At 32.6% G+C, this 27914-nt stretch overlaps 1 protein-coding gene across 1 annotated transcript in view; it reads left to right on the top strand.

The window, feature by feature from the left end:
* LOC115879205 (centaurin-gamma-1A) overlaps window positions 1–27914 on the top strand; it is a 74210-nt gene that overhangs the window by 26693 nt on the left and 19603 nt on the right. The window contains exons 2-3 of the mRNA XM_030895898.1: window positions 12075–12307; window positions 26686–26827. Coding sequence (XP_030751758.1) covers window positions 12075–12307; window positions 26686–26827 — 375 coding nt within the window. The remainder of the gene's footprint in view (window positions 1–12074; window positions 12308–26685; window positions 26828–27914) is intronic.

Raw genomic sequence — 27914 nt, forward strand, 5'->3', positions numbered from 1 at the left:
TCGAGTTATCCAGAGATTCGGATTCTTTCGCAAATTTTAGACAAATATCACATTGATGTATTTGAAGACCCTTTTTAATGATGTAGTCAAACATAATTAAAGGCATTTTGAGTTGAAAACATTTCTCAGAGGCTGTTTGATATAATGAAAACTCGAGTGAAAACTATAAAATTTGACCACACATGTGAGAAATTTCCTCTTATTTACATCATTAAATGATTTATTAGATTGAAAATATTTGATGTATTAAAGTTTACAAATAAAGATTTATATATCGAAAAAAGTCCGATAGAACCAATAGAAAAGGTAACTATTTTGTCACATTTTAATTAAATTTTGTTAAATAAATTAATTTTTATACTATAAATATCTTTTTTTTTCCTTATAAATAAACACATTTGCATCCCATTTTAAATAAGATATACAAATTACCAAAACTTAGAAATAACAGTTCAAAAGTTCAACAAAAATCCTACACGCGTTTTTAAAAAGAAACATATAACCACGCACTATGTCATTCCAGCAAGCGAATACGACACAGCATAGGTTTCCGGACTAAACGACTGGTGTCGTCGACACCACTCAATAGGCGTGTCGGGTTTGCCGAGCGGTTTCCGATGCAGTCGCTTTCTTTCGTATCTGTTATAGGTAATTTGTGACCATACGTTAAGTTAAATTTACTATGAGATACACATTTTTTAAATAAATTCACAAAGAATATTGGTGAATATAAAGATATATTATAACATATTTACATACATGTCATAAATTAGCCATACAACGATTTTACAAACGAGTTGTAAAACTAAAAAACGGATGATAAATTTACTACAATAATCTGTGGCAAGAATTACAGAAAATTAAGCCTACCGCTTATCAAATGACAATGCAAAATTTATAATTCTGTTTTTATTCCCGTAATTCAGTGAATTGTTTATAATGACTTTTAAGTTTTAATTTCTTGCTCGTGTTTTTTTGTAGTTTTTCAAATCTCATTTGTCACGTTAGATCGAACAAATTGTATTTCGACTTTTTTGATATTGTAAACTGTATCAAACTAAAGCCGGAAAACGTTTTCTATTGAAGGAAACTTTTTTGTGCGTTTCGTCAATCGATGGCCTTTGGGAAAGTTTATTTACGCCTTTGAAACGTTCTAAGTAAAAACTTGAACGTTTTGTTGAAGAGCATTGAATTTGAAGTACAACTAACTGTTTAATCTTATTGGTTAGTTCACGGAGATATTCTTGATAGGTAAAGTTAATAGAGTACTAGTGAAAAAAAACGTTTGAAAGTTATTTGTAATTAATATTGAGGGACAATTGGTATTTACACTCAACAGCAACCATAAAATTGTGATGTATTTTGAAGTTGAATATGTTTTGTTCTAGTGGGCCAATTTTGATGATTGTTTAAGAAATTTGTAGCTAAATTATTTGACTTTTTAGTATATCTTTCTAAATTAAAAATGAGTTTCCATCTGTCAATTATACGAGGGAAAACAAAATGTTAATATTTTGGTGAAAGTTTGAAACACCCTTTGAAGTAAGTTAACAAAGCAAGGAATTTAAAAATAATTTTATCATTTAGTTATATCTTTTCTCGATAGTTTGTTTTCTGATTCACCTCAATAGCATTATTTTTATTAAAGATATTTGCTTTTCAAGAGGACAGTAACGATTTACAGCATTTTTATCATTAAAAACATGTCTTTGCTTTTGGTCCTCGTCAACACACCTTTGAAAAATCATAATATTATCATAGTATTGTCTGTTGGGTAGCTACTCAAGCAGAGACGGTTTTTAGTCCATAAGTTCGGCTATCCCAAGAAGAAACACAGTATATGCATTTTTTTGTAAATATCATTTTTAACATACAGTAATGTCCGCCTATAACGAACCCGCGTATTGCGAACTTTCGTTTATAACGAACCAAATCTATAGGTACGAACTTCGGTATTACTAAACGTGTGTTTTTATTCGCAAATAACGAACCTTTTTATAACGAACTTTCGGATAAAACGAACCTTAAATTTTGATATAATCGTAAGATTTATCGTAAGAAATGTGAAGGTGGAAAGCTTTCCAAACAAAAAATCACTGTGCTGATAGTGGTAAATTTAACAGGAACAGAAAAAAGAAAGCTACTGGTGATTGGGAAATTCAAAAACCCTAGATGTTTTAAAAATGTCGTACAGTTGCCAGTAAATTACAAATTCAATAAAAAAAAGCATGGATGACCTCAGAGATTTTTGCGAATGAATTGCTGGAATGGGATGGCGAGTTACGACATAAAAACCGAAGAATCATATTGTTAGTGGACAACTTCTTAGCTCATCCAGATGTTTGTACTGCATCAAGTTAATGTTCATGCCATCAAATACCAGTTCCAAACTACAACCTATGGATCAGATGTCATCCATAGCTTAAAGAGCCATTATCGTCGACTTTTTCTTTCGAAAATGGTACATTTTATTGATAGTGGGGGTAAAAATTTTTCTATCAACCTCTTGGATGGAATAAACTTCATTCATATGGCATGGCAGAGGATATCAAAACACACAATTTTTAATTGTTTTCAACACGGTGGTTTCCTAAAAGTGGAACATGATTTGGATTCAGACGATGACTTGACAGTAGCCGAATGGCTGGAAAAAGTTGGACAAGAAGATGATAACAATATTCTAGACAATCTTCCTTGTTCTGAAAATGAGTTTAATGAATTTGTCCATATTGATGATAATCTTGTAAGTGTCGAATACTTGGATGATGATGCCATTGTCGCTTCTGTGTCTTCTTCAGTTTATATTGATGACGATGAGGAGGCGGAAGATTAAGACCCTGTGAGTACAGAATTGAGAGCAATTCCGACCACATCAGAGGCACTTTAACATATTGATATCGTTCGTCATTTCCTTCAGTCACCAAATACTCCGCAAAGTGTTCTTAATCAATTAGCCGAAGTAGAATTACATATTAATGATATTCATTTTACAAAAATAAAACTAAAATAAAATATTTTTTTTTAAATTAGACTCCTAAGAACAGTTGTTAATGCATCTACCATATTGACTAGGACCAAAAACTAGGCATAGTTTTAATGTAAAAATTACGAAAAAATTTTAGTGTGTTCTTGTTCTTGCAAAAAAAAAGCAAGTGAGCTGAACCAAAAAACAAACTATTGAGAAAAGATGCACCTAGGTATATTATAAAATGATTTTTAAACTACTTGCTTTGTTAATATATTCCACAGGGTGTTTCAAACTTTCGCCAAAATATCAACATTTTGTTTTCTCTCGTATAATGACAGATGTACTTTCGTTTTTAATTTAGAAAAAGATATTAAAAAATCAAATTATTTAGAAATTTGTATCTAAATAATTTGAGTTTAAAAAATCATCAAAATCTATCAAAAAATTTTCAAATTCAATCTCAAAATATTTTTCTTTTAAAAAGACTTAATATTTAAAATTCAATGAAGTTTTAGATAAATAAGAAAAAAAAGTTTTAAAATTCACTTTATTTACTAGACAACCGAAATCAATGCAAAACCCATTTCCGCTGTTATTTATATGACACCGGCGCGTTGTGCAACAGGCTGCTCGCCATTAAATGCACTGCAGTTCCGTCAAAGGCCCTTATTTATTAGCCGAAAACACACCGATTCTTAGAAACCACCCCAGTTTCTATTGTGGCCCTCTCGCCCAATCCTCAAGCTTCTCTTAATCACAGCGGGCAGCTGTTGATTTCCGATCGGCATTTAATATACCTGAGAGGTGTGTGTAGTGTAATCAGCTGTTGCTGGATATAGTAGGTTTTGGCTGAAAATGTGTTTGAATGTTTCGAAAATATTTGCTGTGCTAAATCGTTTAATATAAAGTGTTACTGATAATAAGAATAACAATTTTCAGCCGTCTAGATGAAAAAAAAATTGTGTGAAAAAATTAATTTGAGTGTTTAATAACAATTAGCGTGTACCCGCGTCGAATTAATCATTTGTAATGGTGATGATAAAGCAAAGCAAGAATTTTCATTAACATACAAACGGATAAAATTTTCTCATATTTATGTCAGCATGAGAAAAAACAATATGGCCATATTATTATATAACTTGGTAAAATATTTGAGGGGTAGTTTCATCTCGTTGGAATTTGACTGTCGAAAAATCCGTTTGTCAAAAATCAGCTTTTTACGTCAACCAGTTTAAGCAGAATCGTGGTTAATCAATTACCCAACTTTTGGAACACCCTGTATGAATTTTTTAAATAATTCAAAATATGTAAAAAAACAAAATAAATTATGCGTGTCCAAGCGTTTTCCCGAAAGACTAACCGTTTTTTAAATAACAAATATTGTAATATTTGAGGGGCGTTTTCACCCTCTTGGAATTTTAGATTCGAGAAACCCATCCTTATCGAACCTCTACACCCCACAGTCAATCCGTTTGCCAAAAATCAGCTTTAAACGCCAAGCAGTTTAAGCAGAATCGTGATTACTCAATGGTCATATTTTATGAAACACCCTGTATAAATTTTTAAAAAATCTTAAAATATGTAAAACAACAAAATAAAATATACGTGTTTTAGAGTTTTTCCGAAAAACTCACCGGTTTTTAAATAAAAAATATTCTAATATTTGAGGGGTGATTTCACCCCCTTAGAATTCAAGTTTCGAAAAATCCCTTCTTATCGAACCTCTACACCTTAAAGTCAATCCGTTTTCCAAGAATCAGCTTTTTACTTCAAACGCTTTAAGCAGGATCGTGATTAATCAATGACCAGATATTTCGAAACACCCTGTATACATTTTTAAAAAATCTTAAAATATGTAAAAAAACAAAATAAAATATACGTGTTTAAGCGTTTTTTCGGAAACTTGACCGTTTTTTAAATCTCTTGGAACTGGAATTTCGAAAAATCCCTTCTTATCGAACCTCTACACCCTAGAATCAACCTGTATGCCAAAATTGAGCTTCTTACGTTGAGTGGTTTTGGGCAGGATCGTGATTAATCAGTGAATCAGTCAAGTTCAGATAGCACAGTAAAATTTACAAATTATTAGATAGTGCATCTGGCAGTCGAAAGAAAAATTCGAATCATCTGAATGTAACGAGCAAACAGTACAACCTGCAGCGTCTAACAGTACCGGTACAGTGCGCGACTTGCGATGAGTTATTATTTCGGAACGGATATCGAATCGGAACGTGGTACGGGTACTTAATGGCCCACCACCGCGGGCCGGTACTTCCTCCAACCGCAAATTACCCGGATGATAGACGTCGGATAGGTAAGGTGGAAACGGGCAACAGTTTCGGCCACCTGTTGCCGAACGGCCCGTGTGTACATGTGCATGTATGCGATGGGTTCGTGTTCGTGATCGCCCAACAGAAGGTACTAACTATTCTGGTACCGACTTAGTAACCGCAAGTGTTTGAATACTCGATTTTGATAAATTTGACAGATATCTAACCGAATAATCATCATAAAGCTTCATTCAGAACCTGGCAATTAGTGGAACAAATTAGTGGTTTCAATTACACTTTTTAGGTTACGATCATTCACAATGTTTAAAAAACACAAATAAAATTAATAGAATATCCTGGCAAGAGCTTGCGTTAGTCAGTGTATCCATAGAGAAAGCCTAATATTTAGCTTATAAAACAATCAACTTTTGATTCTTAACCACAATTTCTTTTGACGGATGATAATCAAAGGCAAAAATGACATTCCTCGCAAATTTTGAAGTAAAATTAGTGGAAAAGTCAAAGTTTATTAACTTTTTCTACTAATTGAAAAAGACTACCACTAATTTTAACGTTTTGAATGCTTACATTGAAATTAGAGGAACAAACTTCTACGCTAATTGAAACCACTAATTTATTATTCCACTAATTGCGAGGTTCTGAAAGAGCTTAAAACTTCATTCAGAACCTCAAAATTAGTGGTAGTAATTTTCAATTTAGAACAAAAGTTAAACTTTTAACTTTTGCCACTAATTTTACTTCAAAGTTTGCGGGTAATCTCATAGTCATCTCATTCTCTTATCATCCGTCAAGAGTGGTTAGAAATAAAAAGTTTATTGATTAATAAAGCTAATAAAAATTAGACGGAGTTAAGCTTAATAAAAATTAGACTTTCTCTATGGATACAACTGACTACCATAAACTGTTACTAGGACATTCTATTAATTTTAATTGTATTTTTTAGACATTGTGAATGATCGTAAACTCATAAGTATAAAATATAATTGATCCACTAATTTTGAGGTTCTGGATGAGAGATCGTTAAGCTTCATTCAGAATTTCAATAATATCAATTGTTAGAACAATAGTTCGCATTCGTAAAAAAACTATTTATTGCACGTAACGTAATTTGGTACACCTAAAAAACTAGTTTTTTCGCGTAAAAAAATATTTTTTTAATTTATTACTTTTTCAACATTTCAAACTACATTTTTTCAAACGTAACAAATCTTTCAATTTAATAGCTGTTACTAGGAATTTCACTTCAAATAACATAGTGCACATACAATTTTTATTAGAAATATTACCTTAAAAGCTTCTTTCTGACGATACTAATTAGAAAAGCCAATAAAGAGTTAGAAGTTTAAATGCAATTTTCACTATATTTTATGTAAAAAATATGTTTTCTAAAATATATTTCTCTCTTCAATTTGCCCTCAATGTTATTTTTCTTCCCTTCACAACCCTGATTTTCTCTAAATATGGGGAAAATTCCCTAGACCTGGCAACTATGCTATCTCGAGCTGTATCATTGCGATCAAAAAAAAGTAGTACAAGAATTAGTAGTCCCAGATAGAACTCCTGGTCTATAAGGATATATGTTCTCGAATTTTGGATTTAGCCAACAACACTGTTTTTTTGTTTAACCCTAATGCATCTGCAATGTCCCTTATGGGAACCCCATCCCTTAATCGCGTAAATATAATCGATTTTGGCTCTGAAGTTAAGGCATTTTTTAAAAATTACGTGACACTGACACGAGAATTCTGATGACACTGAGTTATCAGTTTGAAAGAAAATATTTTATTATAGACCAGCAAATTAAATCATATTTTGTTGTACTACTTTTTTTTATCGCAACGGTACCTGTCATTTTAATTTATAAGTAAATTGTATTTTTTGTAATTTTTTGAATGTCATCTGTCGAAATCTTCCTTGTTTCGGTGGACAGACTTTAAGTCATGTCAATTGTACCGTATGATAAAAAAACGGTCAATGATATTTCCCATATAAAATGACAGCGATCTTCATTTCATAGCCATCGCTGATGCCATTTTTCTTTTTCGATCGTGAAACAGGTAAATTGGTTTGGAAACATCAGTATACAGAAAAGACCAGGCTACTAGTAACATAGCAAGTTGCCGGACGAATTTACGTTTACCCGTTTTGCGTTCGTACTCGAGATTCACTGCCGGCTAGTCGGCTGGTCAGGCAGTACGCAGTTGCAGTTGTGCTTGGGCGGGTCGGTCATGACAGAATAGGAATACGACTCGAGGAGTGCCGAGTATTTATTATTTTCATTTTAAGTGTTTACCTTCACTTAAGGTAACATTCAAAATGAAAATACTTAAATATTTATTATTTGAGTGTGTTTACAAGCCAAAACTAAAAATAAATAAATTCTCTAAACCCAAAAAAAAACTAAAATATTACTCTGAATAAAAAAAAATTATAACAAGTGTTCAAAAAGACCATCTTCTTGTGCTAGACAGAAACCCAGGCGGTCGTAAAATCCCCGTCTGACATTGGCTAACATATTAGGGCTAATAGTTTGGAAAGCCTCTCGTATTTTGACTTGAAGCTCATCCAGATTATTAGCCCTATTATGACCATACACTTTGGATTTTACATAACCCCACAAAAATAAGTCATTGGGAGAAAGATCTGATGATCTAGCCGGCCACAAAATAGTTCCATGTCCACTAATTAAACGGTTGGGAAAAATATTGTTCAAATATTCGTGAACAATACGGGCATTGTGGGCAGGACAACCACCTCAGCAATTTGATTACTTGAAAACGTGGGATTTTGATCCGCGGTAGCACAAATGAACACTTGCTTTAACTCCTGTTCTTCATTAATCAACACATCAGGCTTTTTGTGTTTTTGTGGGAACACGCACCCATGTGTTTCAAAATTATTAATAACTCTTGATACAGTAGGTGAAGATGGAAGGGGCCTGTCTACAAAAGTTTGTAGAAAAATTGTTTGTGTATCCCGATAAGACCTATTTTGGAAATACCATTTTACAATTTGAATTTTCTCACGAACTTCGTAAACATCCATTATTTTACTAAAAAATAAATTTTACACGAGAACTGTCGTGAGAATCTATGTATTCGTTTTGGCTATTAAAATACGAATAAATACAAATTCTGAAACATTCTTATCACATATCTACCTATTTTTATTTTATCGCATTTTTTGCCTGCTTTTTATCCTGCGGAACGCTAATTCGTCCGGTTCTGCCTATGTTACTACTACGGTGGTCCGGTCTGTATAACGTGCAATATTTAATTTTACCAATAAAAATAAGCATTTCATAATGCCATAACGAACATTTGTAGTAACTAAAGAAATATCGAAAGTTTTCTCTTTTTTTTAAATGATAATCCAATTTATGGATTATCCTTTTTATATACTCCTAAGTATAAAGTACAAATCTTAAAAAATCCAGTTTTCCTGTAAATTAACAACTCTCTCTGATTATACTGTATATCTATCCTCTTAGACAAACTTTAATAATTGATAATTAACACTAACCTAAGTTTACAGCGATTTTTTATTAATAAACTAAGATAATGTTATTAATATCATATTATACTTCAATATTAACGCGTAGGGATGTATTTTCAAGCATGAAAATGATTATTTAATCTTATTACGGACCATGTTAGATAATAACTGATAAGCCTAGGCTGTTTATTTTTGATTTTTGCCAGTCCTTCAAACCGGATTAGCCACAATCTGATCTCAATCAGTAAAACGTAAAAAGCGTTGCTGATTATTCCTCCGTACACGTAGGAAATTTATGTCTTCATTACCTTGAGCGTTTAAGCGCAGATACAATCAGGATTCTGTAGATTTTCTTTTTATTCTCCTTTTCCGTAGGAGATGGTCTATAATTTATTATCTGGAATATTAAATTAGTACTATTTTAAACAGTGCTTGTCTTCTGTGTTATTAATTAGTGGGAATATATACGTACTTAGTATAAACTGTACTTCTTAAGGAGGAAGACTAATACAAAACAATGATTGAAATAGTTGACAATTGAAAAAGTTTTTTACAATCTATACCAATATATAAAATTACACTGATTAATCACGATCCTGCTCAATCAACGTAAGAAGCTCAATTTTGGCGTAGGAGCTCAATTTGATTCTAGGGTGTAGAGGTTCGATAAGAAGGGATTTTTCGAAATTCCAGTTCCAAGGGGGTGAAACCACCCCCAAATATTATAATATTTTTTTAAAACACGTATATTTTATTAACTTAAAACACGTATCTATAATCTATAATCTTAAACACGTATATTTTATTTTGTTTTTTTACATATTTTAAGATTTTTTAAAAATGTATACAGGGTGTTTCGAAAAATCTGGTCATTGATTAATCACGATCCTGCTTAAAGCGTTTGAAATAAAAAGCTGATTCTTGGAAAACGGATTGACTTTAGGGTGTAAAGGTTCGATAAGAAGGGATTTTTCGAAACTCGAATTTTAAGGAGGTGAAACCACCCCTCAAATATTAGAATATTTTTTATTTAAAAACCGGTGAGTTTTTCGGAAAAATTCTTAAACACGTATATTTTATTTTGTTCTTTTACATATTTTAAGATTTTTTAAAAATTTATACAGGGTGTTTCATAAAATATGACCATTGAGTAATCACGGTTCTGCTTAAACTGCTTGACGTTTAAAGCTGATTTTTGGCAAACGGATTGACTGTGGGGTGTAGAGGTTCTATAAGAAGGGAATTCTCGATTATTTTTTCTCATGCTGACATAAATGTGAGAAAATTTTATCCAGTTTGTATGTTAATTGAAATTCTTGCTTTGTTTTATCTTCACCATTTCAAATGATTAATTCGACACGAACGAAGTCGCGGGTATACGCTAGTTAGATATAAAAAGTGTGATTCTGATGAGAATATCATCAAATTTCTAGTAATAATTGATTAACACATAATTTGTTTATGTAAAAATTAATTTATAAATTCTAACAAAACATTGTAATAAATAATGTTATTTTTCAAATAACTACCAAAACTACTTGTTCACACCTCTTTTACCGCCTACCGTTTCACTTCACATATTGTTCATATAGAAAATACTGCATAAATAAAATTTTACTTTTTGTAACTCAGTAAAAGTTAATGTAATAATATATTTACTGTATCTGAAATTGCCTTATTCCGGAAATGTGTATACCATATATAATTATTTTCTTGCAGCTATGAGGAAGACCATATACAATTTAAGATATTTTTCAATAATATTTCAATATTTCTTAAAGCATATGTTTTGGTATTTAATACCTATATATTTAACTGTATTTCTAAGAAAAAAATGTATATGTTCCGGAATTCATGCATTTTCTGTTTGCAACAATATTGCTATTCGAATTATTGTAATAAGCTCAGCAAATTAAAAAAACCTGGTCATTGCAAAACTGACCTTATTTATATTACAATTTATACCTAATAAGCACATTATTTATTGTTAATTTCGCTACATTATAAATTACAAGAAATACCGAAACATTTTTTATGTAGTTAGATTTGCACTTGTGTTAGTATGCATTTTGTAACATAAATATATTATGTTATTGTAGATTTATGTTAAAGAGAATTATTCTGGATTTATAAGGCATAATAAAATTTTGAAAATATTACAACATTCGACAAAAATTATAATGATCACTACACAACATAGCTATTAGCTCTATTAGAGATGGGCAAAATATGAATCAATCCTAACCTAACCTAACCTGTAGAGTACTCACAAACAGAGACTTTCTCCTATATTGTTACTTGTAATATTTTTATTTTATATACTGCTATTATTATTATAATAATAATAAATAAATAAATGTACTGATTTCTTTCGAAAATCGACAACTATTAAAATATGAACCCCTCCTGGACAAAAACGGTACATTGTGAGACAGGAAATTGTAGAGAGAAACAGGCCCTATAACATAGGATACAACATTTTAATGAACAGTGCTTTCCATAAAATCAATAAAATGAAAAATATACGAAATAATATACATGTTCTGATTTCTTTCGAAAATCGACATCTATGAAACTATGAACCCTTCCTGGACACAAACGGTACATTGTGAGACAGGAAATTGTAGAGAGAAACAAGCCCTATAACATAGGATACAACATTTTAATGAACAGTGCTTTCCATAAAATCAATAAAATGAAAAATATACGAAATAATATACATGTTCTGATTCCTTTCGAAAATCGACATCTATGAAAATATGAACCCTTCCTGGACACAAACGGTACATTGTGAGACAGGAAATTGTAGAGAGAAACAAGCGCTATAACATAGGATACAACATTTTAATGAACAGTGCTTTCCATAAAATCAATAAAATGAAAAATATACGAAATAAAATAAATGTACCGATTTCTTTCGAAAATTGACATCTATGAAAATATGAACCCTTCCTGGACACAAACAGTACATTGTGAGACAGAAAATTGTAGAGAGAAACAAGCCCTATAACATAGGATACAACATTTTAATGAACAGTGCTTTCCATAAAATCAATGAAATGAAAAATATACGAAATAAAATAAATGTACCGATTTCTTTCGAAAATCGACATCTATGAAAATATGAACCCTTCCTGGACACAAACGGTACAGTGTGAGACAGGAAATTGTAGAGAGAAACAAGCTCTATAACATAGGATACAACATTTTAATGAACAGTGCTTTCCATAAAATCAATAAAATATCTTATCTATCTTAAAATAATCTTCTACCATTATCTTGTTGATGAATATTTTTATAACGTTTTTTATTCTTTCCAGATTCATTTGTCAACTCCCAGGAATGGACCCTGTCTCGATCAGTTCCCGATTTAAGATTGGGAATAGTCGGTTCACTGAGTTCAGGAAAATCAGCTTTGGTACACAGGTACCTTACAGGATCTTACATGCAGGAAGAATCTCCGGAAGGTGGTAGATTTAAGAAAGAGATATTGGTGGACAATCAGAGCTATTTGCTGCTTATAAGGGATGAAGGTGGACCCCCAGAATTACAGGTAACAACTGTTGTTTAGATTATTTGTATTTTTTAACTTAAACTACAGGTATAGACCAACAGGCTTAGTTACAGTTTTAGTTTACAGGTCTAGGCGTCTATAAATCTTAGATCTTAAATTTATTAATACTTTTTAAATTATATATCAACAAAAAACGACAACAATCTGAGATTTTAACCTTAATAGAATCACATATTAAATAGGTCGATAGAGCCTTGCAACATCGAAACCTATAATTTAAAATTATTATACTTTCCCTCGTACTATACTCCAATTTATTTTGCCCCGTAGGCTCGCCCAACGGTAACTTACCTCTAGGTAAAACAACCCTGCACGACTTGAAAAAGCAGGTATCTAAGAACGGCCCCCTTTAAATCACTTTTTTAAATGGGTACGATTTTTTTCCGGTTTGTCTATTTCCAACCCCTCTTCTGAAAAAAACTTGGCTTGGGTACGAAATGCAAAGGTGGAAGAAAAAAACTAGATTTTTCGTTGGAATCTAGTTAAAAACTAACATTAACAACTGTTATTTATAGTATAATGAAAGCATGCTGTTCATCAGAATTTTTCGTCAAACTTTTGAAAAGGAGGATGAAAAATTGTAAAGGGAAATATGAGACATATCTAACGGCTATTGGCATCGGCGTTACTTAAAACCACAGACATATAAACCATATACATAATATTGATTTGTTTTGGCCCAACATAGAGATGCAAAATGTAAACAAACCGTTTGTTTAGTTTCAGCACCCGCCAAAAGCATTTCTGAATTACATCGAAGTTAAATAACATTAGTATCATTAAATATAATATCCATACGGAAAAAAATTAGCATAACAGTATATCAGAGTCTTAAATATAAATATATTTCGACCCCAGCAACACATCTATGAGGGTTTTTTCTTAAAAAAATGTTGAAAATTGTGCATTTTTTTTTAATTTTCCTATATACTTTAGAAAACTTTTTAGAGCTGCCCGTTTACCGCAAATTTTCTCACGGTATAATTTCTTAATCTCTGATATTACTATATGGTTGCGGCTTTACTCTATGGTTACAACACTAAAAGGGATGCAAATACAGAAAAATCTGGCGGTTATCATTTTTTTTTAAATTTTCCAACTTCGATAACTTGGTTATTTTGGACTTATTTGAAAAATGGTAAAGAGAAGATATTATGTATAATATTCATATGATCTAGACCAAGAGATAGCACCAAGAGGTATCCAAATAGACCGACAATATTTTCTGAATATACTGCTGTTTGCAGAGGACCAAGTGATGAAGTCGTCTCAGACGAGAATACCTTACAAAGGCAGGTTCATCTCAATATGATGGAAAAATATCTATCGAAAATCAAAACTGATGGCACACTTTTTAAGAAATAAACCACTAAAGCAAATATCGCACTTCAGTTTCTTGGGATGCGATGTAACCTATGATAAAGATAACGACTATACTTGAAAAAAAAATTCCAATCAGTGTGTGGAAGTATCGCAAAAACTTTTAAAAACAAAGCACAGCTAGAAACGCTAGTAAGACTGTATAATACATTAGCGGTATCGATAGTATTATATGGAAGTGAAGCCTGGACTACCCCAAAAGTTAAAGAACAAAGACTCAGAACAATGGAGATGACATTCTTATGAAAAATAAAAGGAGTAAGTAGAGAAGATAGAATAAGAAATGACACCCAATAAGAAATGAACTAAAAATACAACCATTAGAAGAAAAAGTAAAAGTATATAAAAACAAATGGAAGGAATATGTAGAAAGAATTACAGATGATAGAATTGCACAAAATGCTATGATATCAACCTCCAGGAAAGAGAAGCACTTGCACTTTTTTAATAGAGTCACTTTCTACCCTTTGGGGATGAAAAACAACAAGAAAAAAAGCACCCTGTACAGTTTTAATTACTGCACTTTTCTTCCAGTTCCTCTGTCACTATGTGAAAAATCACTCGTCGCCAGGGCCCTTAGGCTCGCCCCTATTTTTAGCCCGCGAATGCAATATCGATCTGGCACATACAAGGGCCCATATCACCACGATAAACCCGACAAAGACGCTCCTATTCCACTCCTGAACAAGTGCAAGCAAGATAGACCTAGTCCGAAAGGGATGAGAAAGGAACAGGACGAAAAGAACATGCTTGTCTCTCTCAAGATCCGCGTGCGTGGAACAAGGACGGACCTAGGGAAAGGGGTAGATGTAGGGACGATACGAAGGAAGATGGGGAATACCGATGAAAATGCACTCTAGAAAGTGGTTTGGCGCCAGCACGGGGCAGCAGTAGTTTTCTCGATGTCTTTCTTCTGGAAAGTGGTGGCGCTTTATACACTGACTTATCCGATAATTCCCGTCGTTGTTGCATGGCTTTTCGTCCAGATTTTCTGATACCTCGTAGGCTGGTTTATTTGGGTTTGGTTTAGGTAGGATGGATAGCTTCAGGTAAGTCTCTTTGTTTGGATTTTTTATTATTTTTATTAACTCTCCAAAAAAGTCCTTTATGTGTATTTCGCCACTGCACTGCAGGAAAATAGTTATTATAACAAAATCAAATAGTTATTTTTTGTAAACACTTCTGCGTTAAACCTAAACGGACACTGCTTGTCAGAAATTATGTTTACAGTTATACAAATTTGCCAGAACTAAGAAAAAAATGCTTAACGTTTCGGAAAGTTTATCACTTTCCGTCGTCGGAAGCAAAAAAAATACAAAGAGTAAGAAAAAAACTATTTAAAATATTTAAATTCAACTATTCGAGAACACTTTACTTTTTTAAAACAGATACGTCTACAAGAAACCGTTGACGTTCTGTTAAAATAACATCAAGTTAAACTTCAAAATTAACAATTACTACCTGATAACAAATACTTAATAAGGTAAAACCAAAAAGCCTCAAACTTTCTGTATGATAATTTTTAAATTTTACGTATGTTATGTTCTTTAAAATCAAAGAAGCGATTGCCATACATTACTAACATCTACAGATGCATGAGCAATACATTTATTTTTATTAGATTGAATTAAAAAAGCCTCTTTTCTTTTTCTTTTAGAGGCTATCGCTTCTTTCATTATAATTTTGGCGTTATTAAAATTTATTATGTGCCCTGTGTCCCATGAATGCTGACAAATCTTAAGTTTGTGAAAATCTCCATTTCTTAAATTAATCTTTATGTTCTTTAATTCTAACATTTAAGGGTCTAGATGTTTCACCAATGTAAAATTTGTCGCATTCACATGGTATTTGGTATATTACATTTTTTGTTTGTTGTTCTGTATTCATTGGTTTAGTATGTGATAAAATGGATCTGAGTGTATTTTGTGTTTTGAAAGATGTTCGTATGTTATATTGTTTTCCTATCCTTCTTATTTTTTCCGAAACGCCTCGTATGTATAGAATTGTAAGTTGTATATATTGTGTATTGTTATCATATATTTTATTATTATTAACTTTTGGTCAAAAGAAGCTAAGGTATTTTAGTTTCTTAATTATAAAATTAATTATAGTTTGTGTAAGGAAATAAATAATAATAGAAATTACAACATCCATTATACCGTGTGATGCATCGAAACACGAGACAGGATATCCATGTAAATTTTGAAAAAGTCAAATATTATCTCCCCAGATAATTTTATGCAAAAGTTGTATTATACTTTTTTGAAGAGGCGCTAGAGTTGTACTTTTGTCTAGAATTTTGTTTCATTTGGAGTAGTCATTTAAAAGTTATATGCAAAAATCTACCTTCAAATTAGCAAAATTTATAATACGGCCAAACCAAACCAAAGAAAGATTAAATTAAAACAATTAAAATACCAGCAAAAATGTGATGTGTGTCATTGTCAAATTCGATGTCACATTTTGTTTACAAAAATTTGAAGGTTGTACCAGGGGCGGGAAATTAAAATAGCAAAAGCGGTTCCACCGTTTCCATGGAAATTTCAAATAAAATAGTTCCAGCCTCAGGCGCTAGGTGGTAGTGCAATTAATTTTTAGGTTAAGAAGTTTTTTGTAGTTTCCATAGTTTCCAACGGCCATTGTCATACTATTGTCAAATTCTCAAAAAATATTGTCGTTGTCATAGCGCCAATCATAATATTATGAAATGATTATCAAAACGTTTTTCAAACTATAATTTGTTATATGTGTTTTAATTAGACAATTCCTTTTGTTTGTGGCCCTAAAAATATAATGTAAGTCTTTTATTTTTGCCATCATTTAAGTACTTATTTATATTTACTCCATTTACAAAACTTTGGGTGTATTACGTAGGTCTTGTTTTATTATTTAACTTTGAATAATAAATAATATTTACCCATATTTGGCTTTAATTTTATTTAATAATTGTATAAATTATACTGTTAAATCTTATTTTTTACACAACACAACGATACTTGTCATTAGTATTGTTGAATTTGTGTAAAAAATAAAATTTAATAATCAAATTTAATTATTTTAGAGTAAAATTCAATAAATACGCTCATTTAAAAAGCCCGCGCTTTGATCCATTTAAACTCAATAGATGGCGCCACTTCTGTAGGACCATTTTTCAGTATGGCAGAGTCCATTCTTTTTCTAGCTAGGTATATTCTTTGGGTTGTACCAAATAAAGTAATTTTGTATAAAATAATTAAGATGTTTGCAACTTCTGAAGAAGTTACAATGGGTAAACGGTATTTTGCTGGAAATAGTATTCACGCTCTGTTAGAGTTGTTCGCAGCTCAGTCTCCGGAAAGCCTAGACCGAATAAGTCAACAATTTAAAGAATAAACTAGGCAGGGGTTTGAAACTAAAGTCATGGCTTAGGCACATGGAAGTGTAAAGACAAAAATAATTGAACAGGAAGAAAACAACAATAATATACAAATACAAACTTGAATATTCTTCATGTAGAAGAAAAGAAAAACACTGACTTCCGTCTATTGGGGTTACAGTAGGAAAAGACCGCAGAATTTTTCGCCGAACGGCTTCTTCCTGTGGAGAACACTCAAAAACCGTCTTTGAGGGCATATTAAATACAGATATTTAGATGAACTGGAAACGATATCTGTGTAGAAGCTAAAGATTCTCCCCTTAACAGCTTCGTGTTGTGAGGCATGAAATTAACCATCATTTGGGGTATTGTTTGGCTGTAAATGGGGAATTTAAACATTTTATTAATTAGTATATTTAATTAAAGTTCCTTTAGTTACCATATACGAGATGCACTTATCTATGACGAGATGGTATACAAACTTTATTGATGATAACTTTATTGGTGTATAAGACTTTCTGCCTGGGCACCCAGTAATAACTGTAAACTGTGCTCTGGGTCTACAGTTAATTTTCCTTCGATTTTTCCACCACTTGACTTCAAAAGACACTAAACACACGTAATAACACGAATCAAAATGCATCATCTTCCAAAACGCAGGGCATTTGACATAAGTTGACACAAAATTATAACCTATAATTTGGCAAGACTTTGACAAACCTCAAAAATTTAAAGGCGAGTTCATACGCATCGACGTCCGTTTGTCGTTCATCGTTCCGTCAAACCAATAAAATTGAAATATGATCTGTCATTTTTGAAATAAAACAATAAAACTGGTTAAAAACAGCAAGAGACGACGCATGACGGATTTATATTTAAACCCATCCATAGTTAACTTAAAAAATATTAGAAACTTTTTTTCGTAAAATAAATAGATTGGTATTGGACGTCATCTGCTTTTCTTCTGTCATCGTCTGTCGAAAACTTACCTGAGAAAAAAAAGAGTATACTAATAACTTTTCACTTATTTTTTACTAGCCTAAACAGCGTTACATCACGCAAACCTCGTACCTGAGTTTTTTATAGTTTCAATAACTGGCACTGGGAAGAAACTAAAATACTTAAATATTATGACAAAGACACGATTTCAATATTATTTTAATGCGATCGACATGATCTGTGACCGGGACGGCGTGAAATACCTAACGAAAATTTCTGATTTCTGCCGTATACAGCGCTGCGATCGGAATTTTTTAAAATCAACAGAAATGCACCAAGTCTATAAGCAAAATATAAAAGACATCCCTTGTATAAAAAAATTAGTTCTTCGATTCGGTATGTTTACTTCCAACATCCATTTGGTGTTACGAATATCCGTAAACGAATTCAAATTACCCCACGAAGAAAGTGAAATTTCGTCGATTTATTTTTTTGATAACGTTACATAACTCTCACGAAAGTGAAACCGTTTAAATGTATTTATAGGTTTTAAACGGTTTAATAAGGTTCGCCATAAAACAGCTCGTAAAAATTATAGTGCGAAATAAACTAAACAAAACATGAACGTTGACATCTTTGGCGGGTTTACGGTTAGGGCTGCGTGTTAATTTTAATGTCAAGGTATGCACGAGAGAGATACAGACAGAAAATTGCGAATACATGCAGGAAATTAGATAGGATACATGTTCTGGTTGACGAGTTCTTTTTTGTTCATAGTTGTACAATAATATATTATTTTGTATCTTTTACCATTCGTTTCGAAATGCTCTTAGCCAACTTTTACGTTTTAATATGTGTGTTGCGAAAAAAAACTTATTCATATAAAGAAATAATAAAACAACAAATGAGCAATTATTAATATAAAAATCTATTAATTGAAAAAGTCCTTTAAAAACAAGCTTTTATTTTAAACGCTCTAAAAAGAAGAAAATAAACTTTAAATTAAATTATATGCATTACATTACACATTTATGTGATATAGTCCCGTAGAGTTTTTTACATAAAATCCAGTGGTAACTGGTTTTTCGGTGGGAGTTGTCATTTTTGAAAAACGACTCAAATTTATGTTTTTTTTTTAAATGGGTTACCCTGTATATTTTTTATTTTATTTACCTGGTTGTGAGCTTTCTAAAAATATAATATAGTTTATTCCTATTTTCACAAATAAGCTAAAAAATGCGTTATTTAACTTTTTAACATTAATCAACCTATATAGTTTGACAGAGATTATTTTCTGTTTCATTTAATTTAACCAGATAAATTTTGATTTCCATTATGTTATCTTAATAAACTGCACCGAAAATGAACTTGTACAGCTTTTAGATAACACGCTGTCAATCAGAGTTATTGATATTTTTGATGTACTTGTGCAATAATTTTTCACATGGAAACTATCATTGAAAAGCCAAAATTTGATGTTGTAGTGTAATGTAAATTTTTATCTTATTTATGAAAATAAGTATAGATTATATTTTTGTTTTTAGAAAGCTCATAGCAATGCAAAAAAAAACAAAAAATAATACAGGGTTTCCCGTTAAAAAAAAATAAATTTGGGCCATATTTCCAGAATGACAGCTTTCAGCGAAAAACTAGTTACGCTACTGAAATCTACGTATAAAACTCTATGGGACTCAATTTTCACCTTTTCGATCAGTTATAAATTAACCGAGATACGAGGAGAGTCGAAAAATACACCATTTTCAAATTTGCCCTGTATTTCAGGAAGTAAGAGGGCTAGGACAAATATGTGTGTAGCATCTTTAGTTTCATAAAAAAAGTAGCACGGTGATGTGAAAACCTCATATTTGTATCCACACTTAAAAACCGAAAATCTGATAAAACACATGAAAACGGGTCACCGGATCTACGTATTCAATTGATTTTGGTAACTTCCTATTTCACCGGAAATGATTACAACTTTTGATTTTTAAATGGCACCATCGGTATTTTTTTACTTTATTCGATAGAAAATAACACTCTGAATCGAATGACATATCATATGTCACCTTTTGACATTTTCGCATATGGTTTATTGGAAATTATAACATGCGGTTCATAACGACAATTTTACTTTAAATACCAAGTATGTATATATATATATATATATATATATATATATATATATATATATATATATATATATATATATATATATATATATATATATATATATATATTGTATCAAATTCCACCACACACAAAAATCCACCCACGTTCCATTTGAAAAAATTGAGATATGATTAAAAATACGATATGGGCATATTTTATCCGGCCAGAGTAAAACTAAAGATATTAGACGATTCCAAGGCTCCTTGATTAAGAATTAGTGTTTTTAACACAAATATATAACAGAGATTGATATTTAAAATACAATTTTTATTTGAGTGAATATGTCAAAAGTTGACATATGATATATCATTCGATTCAGAAAGTCATTTTCTATCGAATAAAGTAAAAAAAATATGGGGGGGTACCATTTAAAAATCAAAAGTTGCAGTCATTTCCGAAACAGTAAGTGACCGAAAACAATTGAAAAGGTCAATCAATCCTAATTTATGTCATATACTAACATACCAAATCTGTTTTTTTTATCTGAAAAAATAAAAAAAAAATATAGGGGTGAGCGACTTTTGAGACGCACCCGGTATACTGGCACATGATGTTTTTGACAGACACGTCTATTAAACATTTTAATAAATGGTTTACATAAACGAAAAATATTGACTTAGAAGAAAATTAGAATTTGCATAGAAGCAAAGCGGAGATGGTATATCGATAAATTACTTAGAATCGGAATAAAGCTGAAAGAAAAGTCCACTTCCAGTATCAATTATGCACTAGTTCGTTCTAAAAATAGATCGATTATTTTCTCCATTTCTTAATAGGACCAATTCAAGTGCGAGCCAATAAAATCCGCAACCAGTTACTGGTGGAAACCGCTGCAAGAAATCGATCGCTAGATATTTTATTAACTTTGACTGGTCGCTAGGATCGCGCGACCTAACGGCGCTAGATAAGTTTCGCAAATTAACGTTTATCCTTTTCTTTTCCCTGTATAATAATTAATGGCCACGAGTCGCGAAATGCCAGCAAATTTCTCGCTTGTTCTTGCCTTATCGGTTTCAAGAACTTGTCTCTCTTTCCGTCGTACAAACATGTTTATTTTCCGACTTTCTCTTTGGAAGATTTCTTCGAGATGGTGATAGCAGGACGGTGCATTTTTCCGAGAGATAAGAAGAAAACACCATAACTTTCTTGTAAAATAATATTATACCTCTGCCGCACGTTCGGTTGTAGATGTTGCAGATTGTATGGGTTGGGGAGAAGTTAATCACCTCGACTTTATAGATCTATTGTGTCCCCCTTTCTTGAGTTATAACTCATCATACAGTCTCAGGGCTTTGACAAAAGCTTGTACCTGAAACGGTTTTATAGAGGTTAGTTATTCATCACCGATATCAGTCGTACCAAAATTTGTAGCACGAATGTTTGTCGGCGCACTCAGTGATGAGGTGTTTAGCTGTCTTCCCATTTTCCCCACAGAATCTGCATTCGCCGTTGTGCCTTAGCTTCAAGCTGTCAACGTCTTATTAAAAACTACGTGACAATCCCTAGATTGTTCTTACTTAAATCAAGAAGAATCTTTGATTTTTCTCGGTAAGGTCGAGAAAGGATTAAGTCTTCCAGGTTCTTGAGTTTTGCTTTAAGTTGGTTTCCACTCGGGAAGCTGAACGGTTCTGGTCCAGTTAGTGGGGTGTTCGATCTTTTTCTAGCTAGATCGTTTGCTTTTTCATTACCTAGCAGGACTTTTAGCAGTACTTTTTTTGCCTAATTTGTTCAACTTCTGTAGGCCTTATTTGACCAACTTCGAATTGATGGTTACTGAGTTTATCGCTCGTCGTTTGGTTAATGAAACGTGTATTACCAGTGCTGGGAAATATATTTTTTTCCATAGCAACTGTTAAAATTGCGTTATATCTATCAAAAATAGTAGATAAAATAGTACTTTAACCGCAAGGGTAGATTAAATGATACTTTAACAGCGAGGATATGTTAAAAACTTTATTTCTTCTCGCACGTTTTTTAATTGATTCCATTTTTGAAAATTATTGTATTCCTTTTCATAAGTTATTCGGGATTTAAATGGAAGTAGTTTGAATATGGCGTTTGTCGCCTCAGCCTAAATATCTGTTGATAATTTACTTATTTCGTTTTGAGCTATTTCTGGCGCCAATTCAATCAGCAATCGACAGGAAAGAGAATTGAAAAACATTGACTCAAAACTGACAGCTCAAGACACAGCTTTATTTATTTGTCAAATTACATAGAAACCAACGCCAACCCAGCACAATATTTTTTCTACTCGTAATAAATTCCTTGAAATAATAATTTCTGAATATTTTTTAAAACGTAACTCGTTATGGAAAAAATATTGTTTTATACACGACGATAAAATTGCATTATCGTCTCCCGAAATTAATTCACTCGCGATTTCATCGCTCCGGAATTAGTCTTTTCGCTCAGCGATAAAATACCATTATACTCTTTTATCGTCTTGTATAAAAAATAACTATTTTTTTTGTAAAATAACAATACATTTAAAATCCACAGACGCGTGAAGAGTTCTCAGTAGTTCTTGACCCCTATAAATAAATTTGCCTGTGTAACAAAAAAGGATTAAAACTTGAACCTTCAATAAATTACTTTAGGGGCTTCAAAGCCTTTTGCTGATACCTCGTAATAGTTCCAGGTAGTATTGGGAACAATCGGATGATTTCAATTTTCGAGTATTGATCCTCGAGGATTCCAATAATCGGATGATCTTGGTCATAAAATTTTCTTTGTTTGCGTATTATAAAACTTTCAGTTACTGAAATACTGGAATATTGGTACTGGGTTACTGGAATACACCAATGCTCTGTGCATTTTACTTGCTGTTTGTTGTTACACTGTTACCATGTACCTGAATTATATTGTAATAAAAAAAAATACTATTTAAACATGATTTTTGATAATTTATCATATTTTTGTGTATACTGGGTGCGTCTCAAAAGTGGCTCAGCCCTATAACTTTTATTTTTTCAGATAAAAACACGAGCTGTTGTGTCTTAGTATATGACACAAATTAGGATTAATTGACGTATTCAATTGTTTTCGGTTACTTCCTGTTTCACACTTTTGATTTTTAAATGGTACCTTCGGTATTTTTTTACTTTATTGGATAAAAAATTACATTCTTAATAGAATGACATATCATATGTCAACTTTTGACATGTGGTTGTGCTTATAAACGTGCCTATTTTGTTTCATTAACTCTGATTTTGAGACGTCTATGGCAACCATTCATTCATTGCATTTCATTTTTCAGTCGTATCTTTTTCAATGAGTCTAATAACTCTGAGACAGGGGACCTTTAATATATCTCTTTGCCAATGCCTTAATATCCCCTAGCATATTAACCGCACAATTAGCAAGCTATATGGCACTGACAGAATCTGCACATGGCTTCGTTTGTTAATCGCATCAGCTCTAAAAGCCATTGAGTTTACAATATCCTTAATAAAAACGCAAACGATCTAGCTAAAAAAGGAGCGAACAGTCCACTAACTAGACCAGAACCGTTTTGCTTTCCAAGTGAAAACCAACTTAAAGCAGAACTCAAGAACCTGGAAGAGTCCATCCGTAACCTGGAATGGGAATCCTCCAGCGATCTAAGACACTCGAAAAACATTTTCCGTACTTACGACAGATGAAACTCAATGATTTTTCTTGATTTAAACAAGAACAATCTTCGGATTGTCACGGGGTTTTTAACAGGACACTGTGTCCATAATGAACACCCCAGTAGATTGCTAGATAAGCTAAGAAACAAAAGCGAATGCAGATTATGTGGGGAAGATGGGGAAACACCAGAAAACCTCATCACTGATTGCACCGAGATGACCATTCGTGAGGTGAGGGAAGTTAGCAACTCATTGAAAGCAGGAATTATAAAATACGATCCTGCTTGAGCTGCTACAATACTGCTTTATCCTGCTTCATATCCCAATCCAGCAAAACCTACCTATTTTGAGCTATAGTTACTTCTATTTTGGTTGCTGACTTCCCAGTTGGCTTCCCAGTTGGTTTCTGTTTTCCAAACGGGAACCAACTGAAAGCGGAACTGAAGAATCTGGAAGACTCCATCCGTAACTTGGAATGGGTGTCCTCCAACGGTCTAAGACACTCGAAAAAGTTCCTTAGAACTTATGACCGAGAAAAATCAAAGGTTTTCCTTGATTTAAGTAAAAACAATCTTCGGATTGTCACGGGGTTTCTAACAGGACACTGTCTCCTCAACGAACACCTCAGTAGGCTGAAACTGAGAAACAACGGCGAATGCAGATTTTGTGGGGAAAGTGGGGAAACACCAGAACACCTTATCACTGAGTGCGCCGAGACGACGACCATTCGTGCCATGAACCTTGGCACGTCTGATGTCGAGGATGGAGAGCTGGCCTCTGTGGAGCCGTCTCAGATACTGGCTTTTCTTAAAGCCCTGAGACTGTATGATGAGTTATAACTCAAGAAAGGGGAACACACAATAGATCTATAAGGTCGCGGTGATTAACTCCCCTTCTAAACATTCTAGATTCTAGATTCCCAGTTGGCAACACATGGGAATCAAGATCGCCAAAACTGGTTCCTGCTTGCGTTGCTATACCCCTGTTGCATCCTACTGCGAATTTCGTCCCAGCAACACTTGCTGTTTTAAGATACACAAGTTAAAGTCTGATTGATGTCGTCACACATAGCAACACAATAAAAGCAGGATGGCTGAAACAAGTTCCTGCTTTGGCTGCTATAATCCTGCCTTATCCTGCTCCAAACCCCATACCAGCCACTCTTGTCGTTTTTAAAATAGAACGAATCGATTCCTGGTAATCAGTCGCATATTAAGATTAGGAATGATTTTTTTAACTTGATAAGTTTTAGCTTTTTTTTCCAGTTTGTCAAAGTGTTTCGAAAGTTTTGATCGCTCAGTAATTTGCAATAGTTGTAAAAAATCAATAACATCAGTTTACACGTTCAGACCCTTCATTTTTATAGATTGCGATAAGGGATATTGTGCCTTGACGGAAATTCCGCTAACAATTCGAATACAATCAGTAGAATATACCTATATTAAGGTCTGTAGGTCACTTCGAGAAGCCAATCCCTACCGATCCCACTGCCATTGGACACTATATTGCGTATTGCAGGAGAATTGATGGGAAGTGGGAAGTGTTTAATGACTGCGACAAAGAATTTCGCAATACATCGGCTTCTTGCGTAGTTAACGCGCACATACTTTTATATTCAGTTTAGTTTTTTGTTTAATAAAAATTTCATTTTTCATAGGTATATGTTTAATGTTTTTTCCAGTTCACATCCCCAATGAGCCCATGGGTATTTTTACGTAATTTACTGGCAGTTTCGTTGTGAAAGGAATCATTAGAAGCATTTTATATTTGATATTTTACAGGTGATATGATTGGAAAACTCCAATTTCCCAATTCCCGATTTCCGGTAATCAAAACGAGATTTGCTGTATTTCAAAAACGGCAAGAGTGGCTGGTATAGGGTTTGAAGCAGGATGAGGCAGGATTATAGCAGCAAAAGCAGGAACTTGTTTCAGCCATCCTGCTGTTATTGTGTTGCTATGTGTGACGACATCAATCAGACTTAAACTTGCTGTACCTAAAACAGCAAGTGTTGCTGGGATGAAATTTATTGCAGGATGCAACAGGGGTATAGCAGCGCAAGCAGGAACTAGTTTTGGCGATCCTGCTTCTCATGTGTTGCCAACTGGGAAGTCAGCAACCAAAATAAAAGTAACTATAGCTCAAAATTGGTAGATGTGGCTGGGTTGGAATTTGAAGCAGGATTGTAGCAGCTCAAGCAGGATTATATTTTATAATCCCTGCTTTCAATGAGTTTGCTAACTTCCCCGATCTCCATTCGTGCCTTAAACTTTGGTATGACTAATATCGTAGATGGAGAACCACCATCTGTAAAACCGTCTCAGATACTGGCTTTTGACAAAGCCCTGAGACTGTATGATGAGTTATAACTCAAGAAAGGGAGACACAATAGATCTATAAGGTTGCGGTTATTAACTTCCCCCCTCCAATATAATCTTGTCGAGACATAAAACATAATAAAGATATCCTCCCTCTCCCTCTTCCAAACAATCTACAATATCATTTTAGTAGAATCACTAGTTTTTACAATTTTGTTGTCTTTTGTTTTTGGTTATCAGGTCTGCCTTAGATTTTGGCAAGTGTTTTAATTTCTGTACAAAAAATATATTAAAAGTTAAAATATAGATCAGGACATTTGAGAATTGAACGTATTGCATTAACACGTTTCCATAATATAAGGATATTGTTCACTATAAATCTTCTCGGTTTATATTATACGGTACTATCAGAGTCGCTGCATCTAATTAAACTTTAAATTCAACTAAAAATGTGTAAAACGTTGTAGGTACAGTTAAGATATTTTCGTGCCTTATTTATGCCCTCTTTTGTATATTTTATCAGCACTTCCAACACTACACTCCTGACTTTATTTATAACACTATTTCTCTCTCTTGTTTCAGTTTACTGCCTGGGTGGACGCCGTTATTTTCGTCTTCAGTTTGGAGAACGAGTCGTCTTTCAACGCCATCTACAACTACTACACGAAAATGTCGCATTACAGGAACTCGGTAGAGATACCATTCATCCTGGTCGGAACGCAAGGTAATAAAAACGGTTTTGGCAGACGCGCGTCCCGATGTCCGCAGTAAAATTTATGGGGTTTTGTTTACGACGCGACGGCAGCCACGTGGTGTTTCGGAAATGAATACAAAGTTTATACATTTTATAGATATACATACTTTTGTATTAAATACTGTAATATACTGGGTGTTTATAAATAGTGGCTCACCGCTATAAATTTTTTATTTTTTTTTTCAGATAAAAAAAAACAGATTTGGTCTATATGACATAAATCGGAATTGATTGACGTATTAAATACGGTCACTTCCTCTCACACCGGAAATGACTACAATTTTTTATTTTTAAATGGTCTTCTCTATATTTTTTTGCTTTATTTGATAGAAAGGACACTCTAAATAGAATGACATACGATATGTCAACTTTTGACATCTTTGGATAAAAAAAATGTAATTTAAATTTTAATATAGATTGCCATAGCTATGTTAAAACCATTAAATTTTAATCAAGGAGCCTTGGTAAAATAGATTTGATGCTCTAATGTTTTTCGTGTCTTTTCTTGGCCGGTTAAAACATGATCAAATCGTATTTTTAATCATAACTCAATTTTTTCAAAGGAACGCGTGTGGCTCTTTAACACATTTGGAAAAAGCGTTTTTTTTAATAATTATTTGGTACCTCACACTTGGTATTGCGAATCATATAGTCTTTATACAGTGTGAGAGAATTGGGATGATTTTTTAAATGGAACACCCTGTATATTATTGCATTTTTGTGAGTAAATATATTTCAATAGTTTCAGAGATATTAATAAATAAATAAATAAATTATATTTTTCAGCCTTTTTTTTAATTATTACAAATACAAGAACTGTCCTGAAATTAAAACTATATTAAACATTTACTTTAGATGGTATATACTTAACTATGCTATAAATATCGTGACCTTAAATTACACAGGGTGTTCAAAATTCTACTCCAAGCTTTCTAAAATATAATATAATTTTTCTTCGGTTTTGTAAAAGGAACACCCTGTGTATTTCTTTCAGTTTTTGTATTCTGAAACATTCCAAACGTTAAAATTAGTGATGCTTTGTTCTTTGATTATCATC

The sequence above is a fragment of the Sitophilus oryzae genome, unplaced genomic scaffold, assembly GCF_002938485.1.
Source record: "Sitophilus oryzae breed Bouriz unplaced genomic scaffold, Soryzae_2.0 scaffold_1576_pilon_pilon, whole genome shotgun sequence".
Classification (NCBI taxonomy): Eukaryota; Metazoa; Arthropoda; class Insecta; order Coleoptera; family Curculionidae; genus Sitophilus; species Sitophilus oryzae.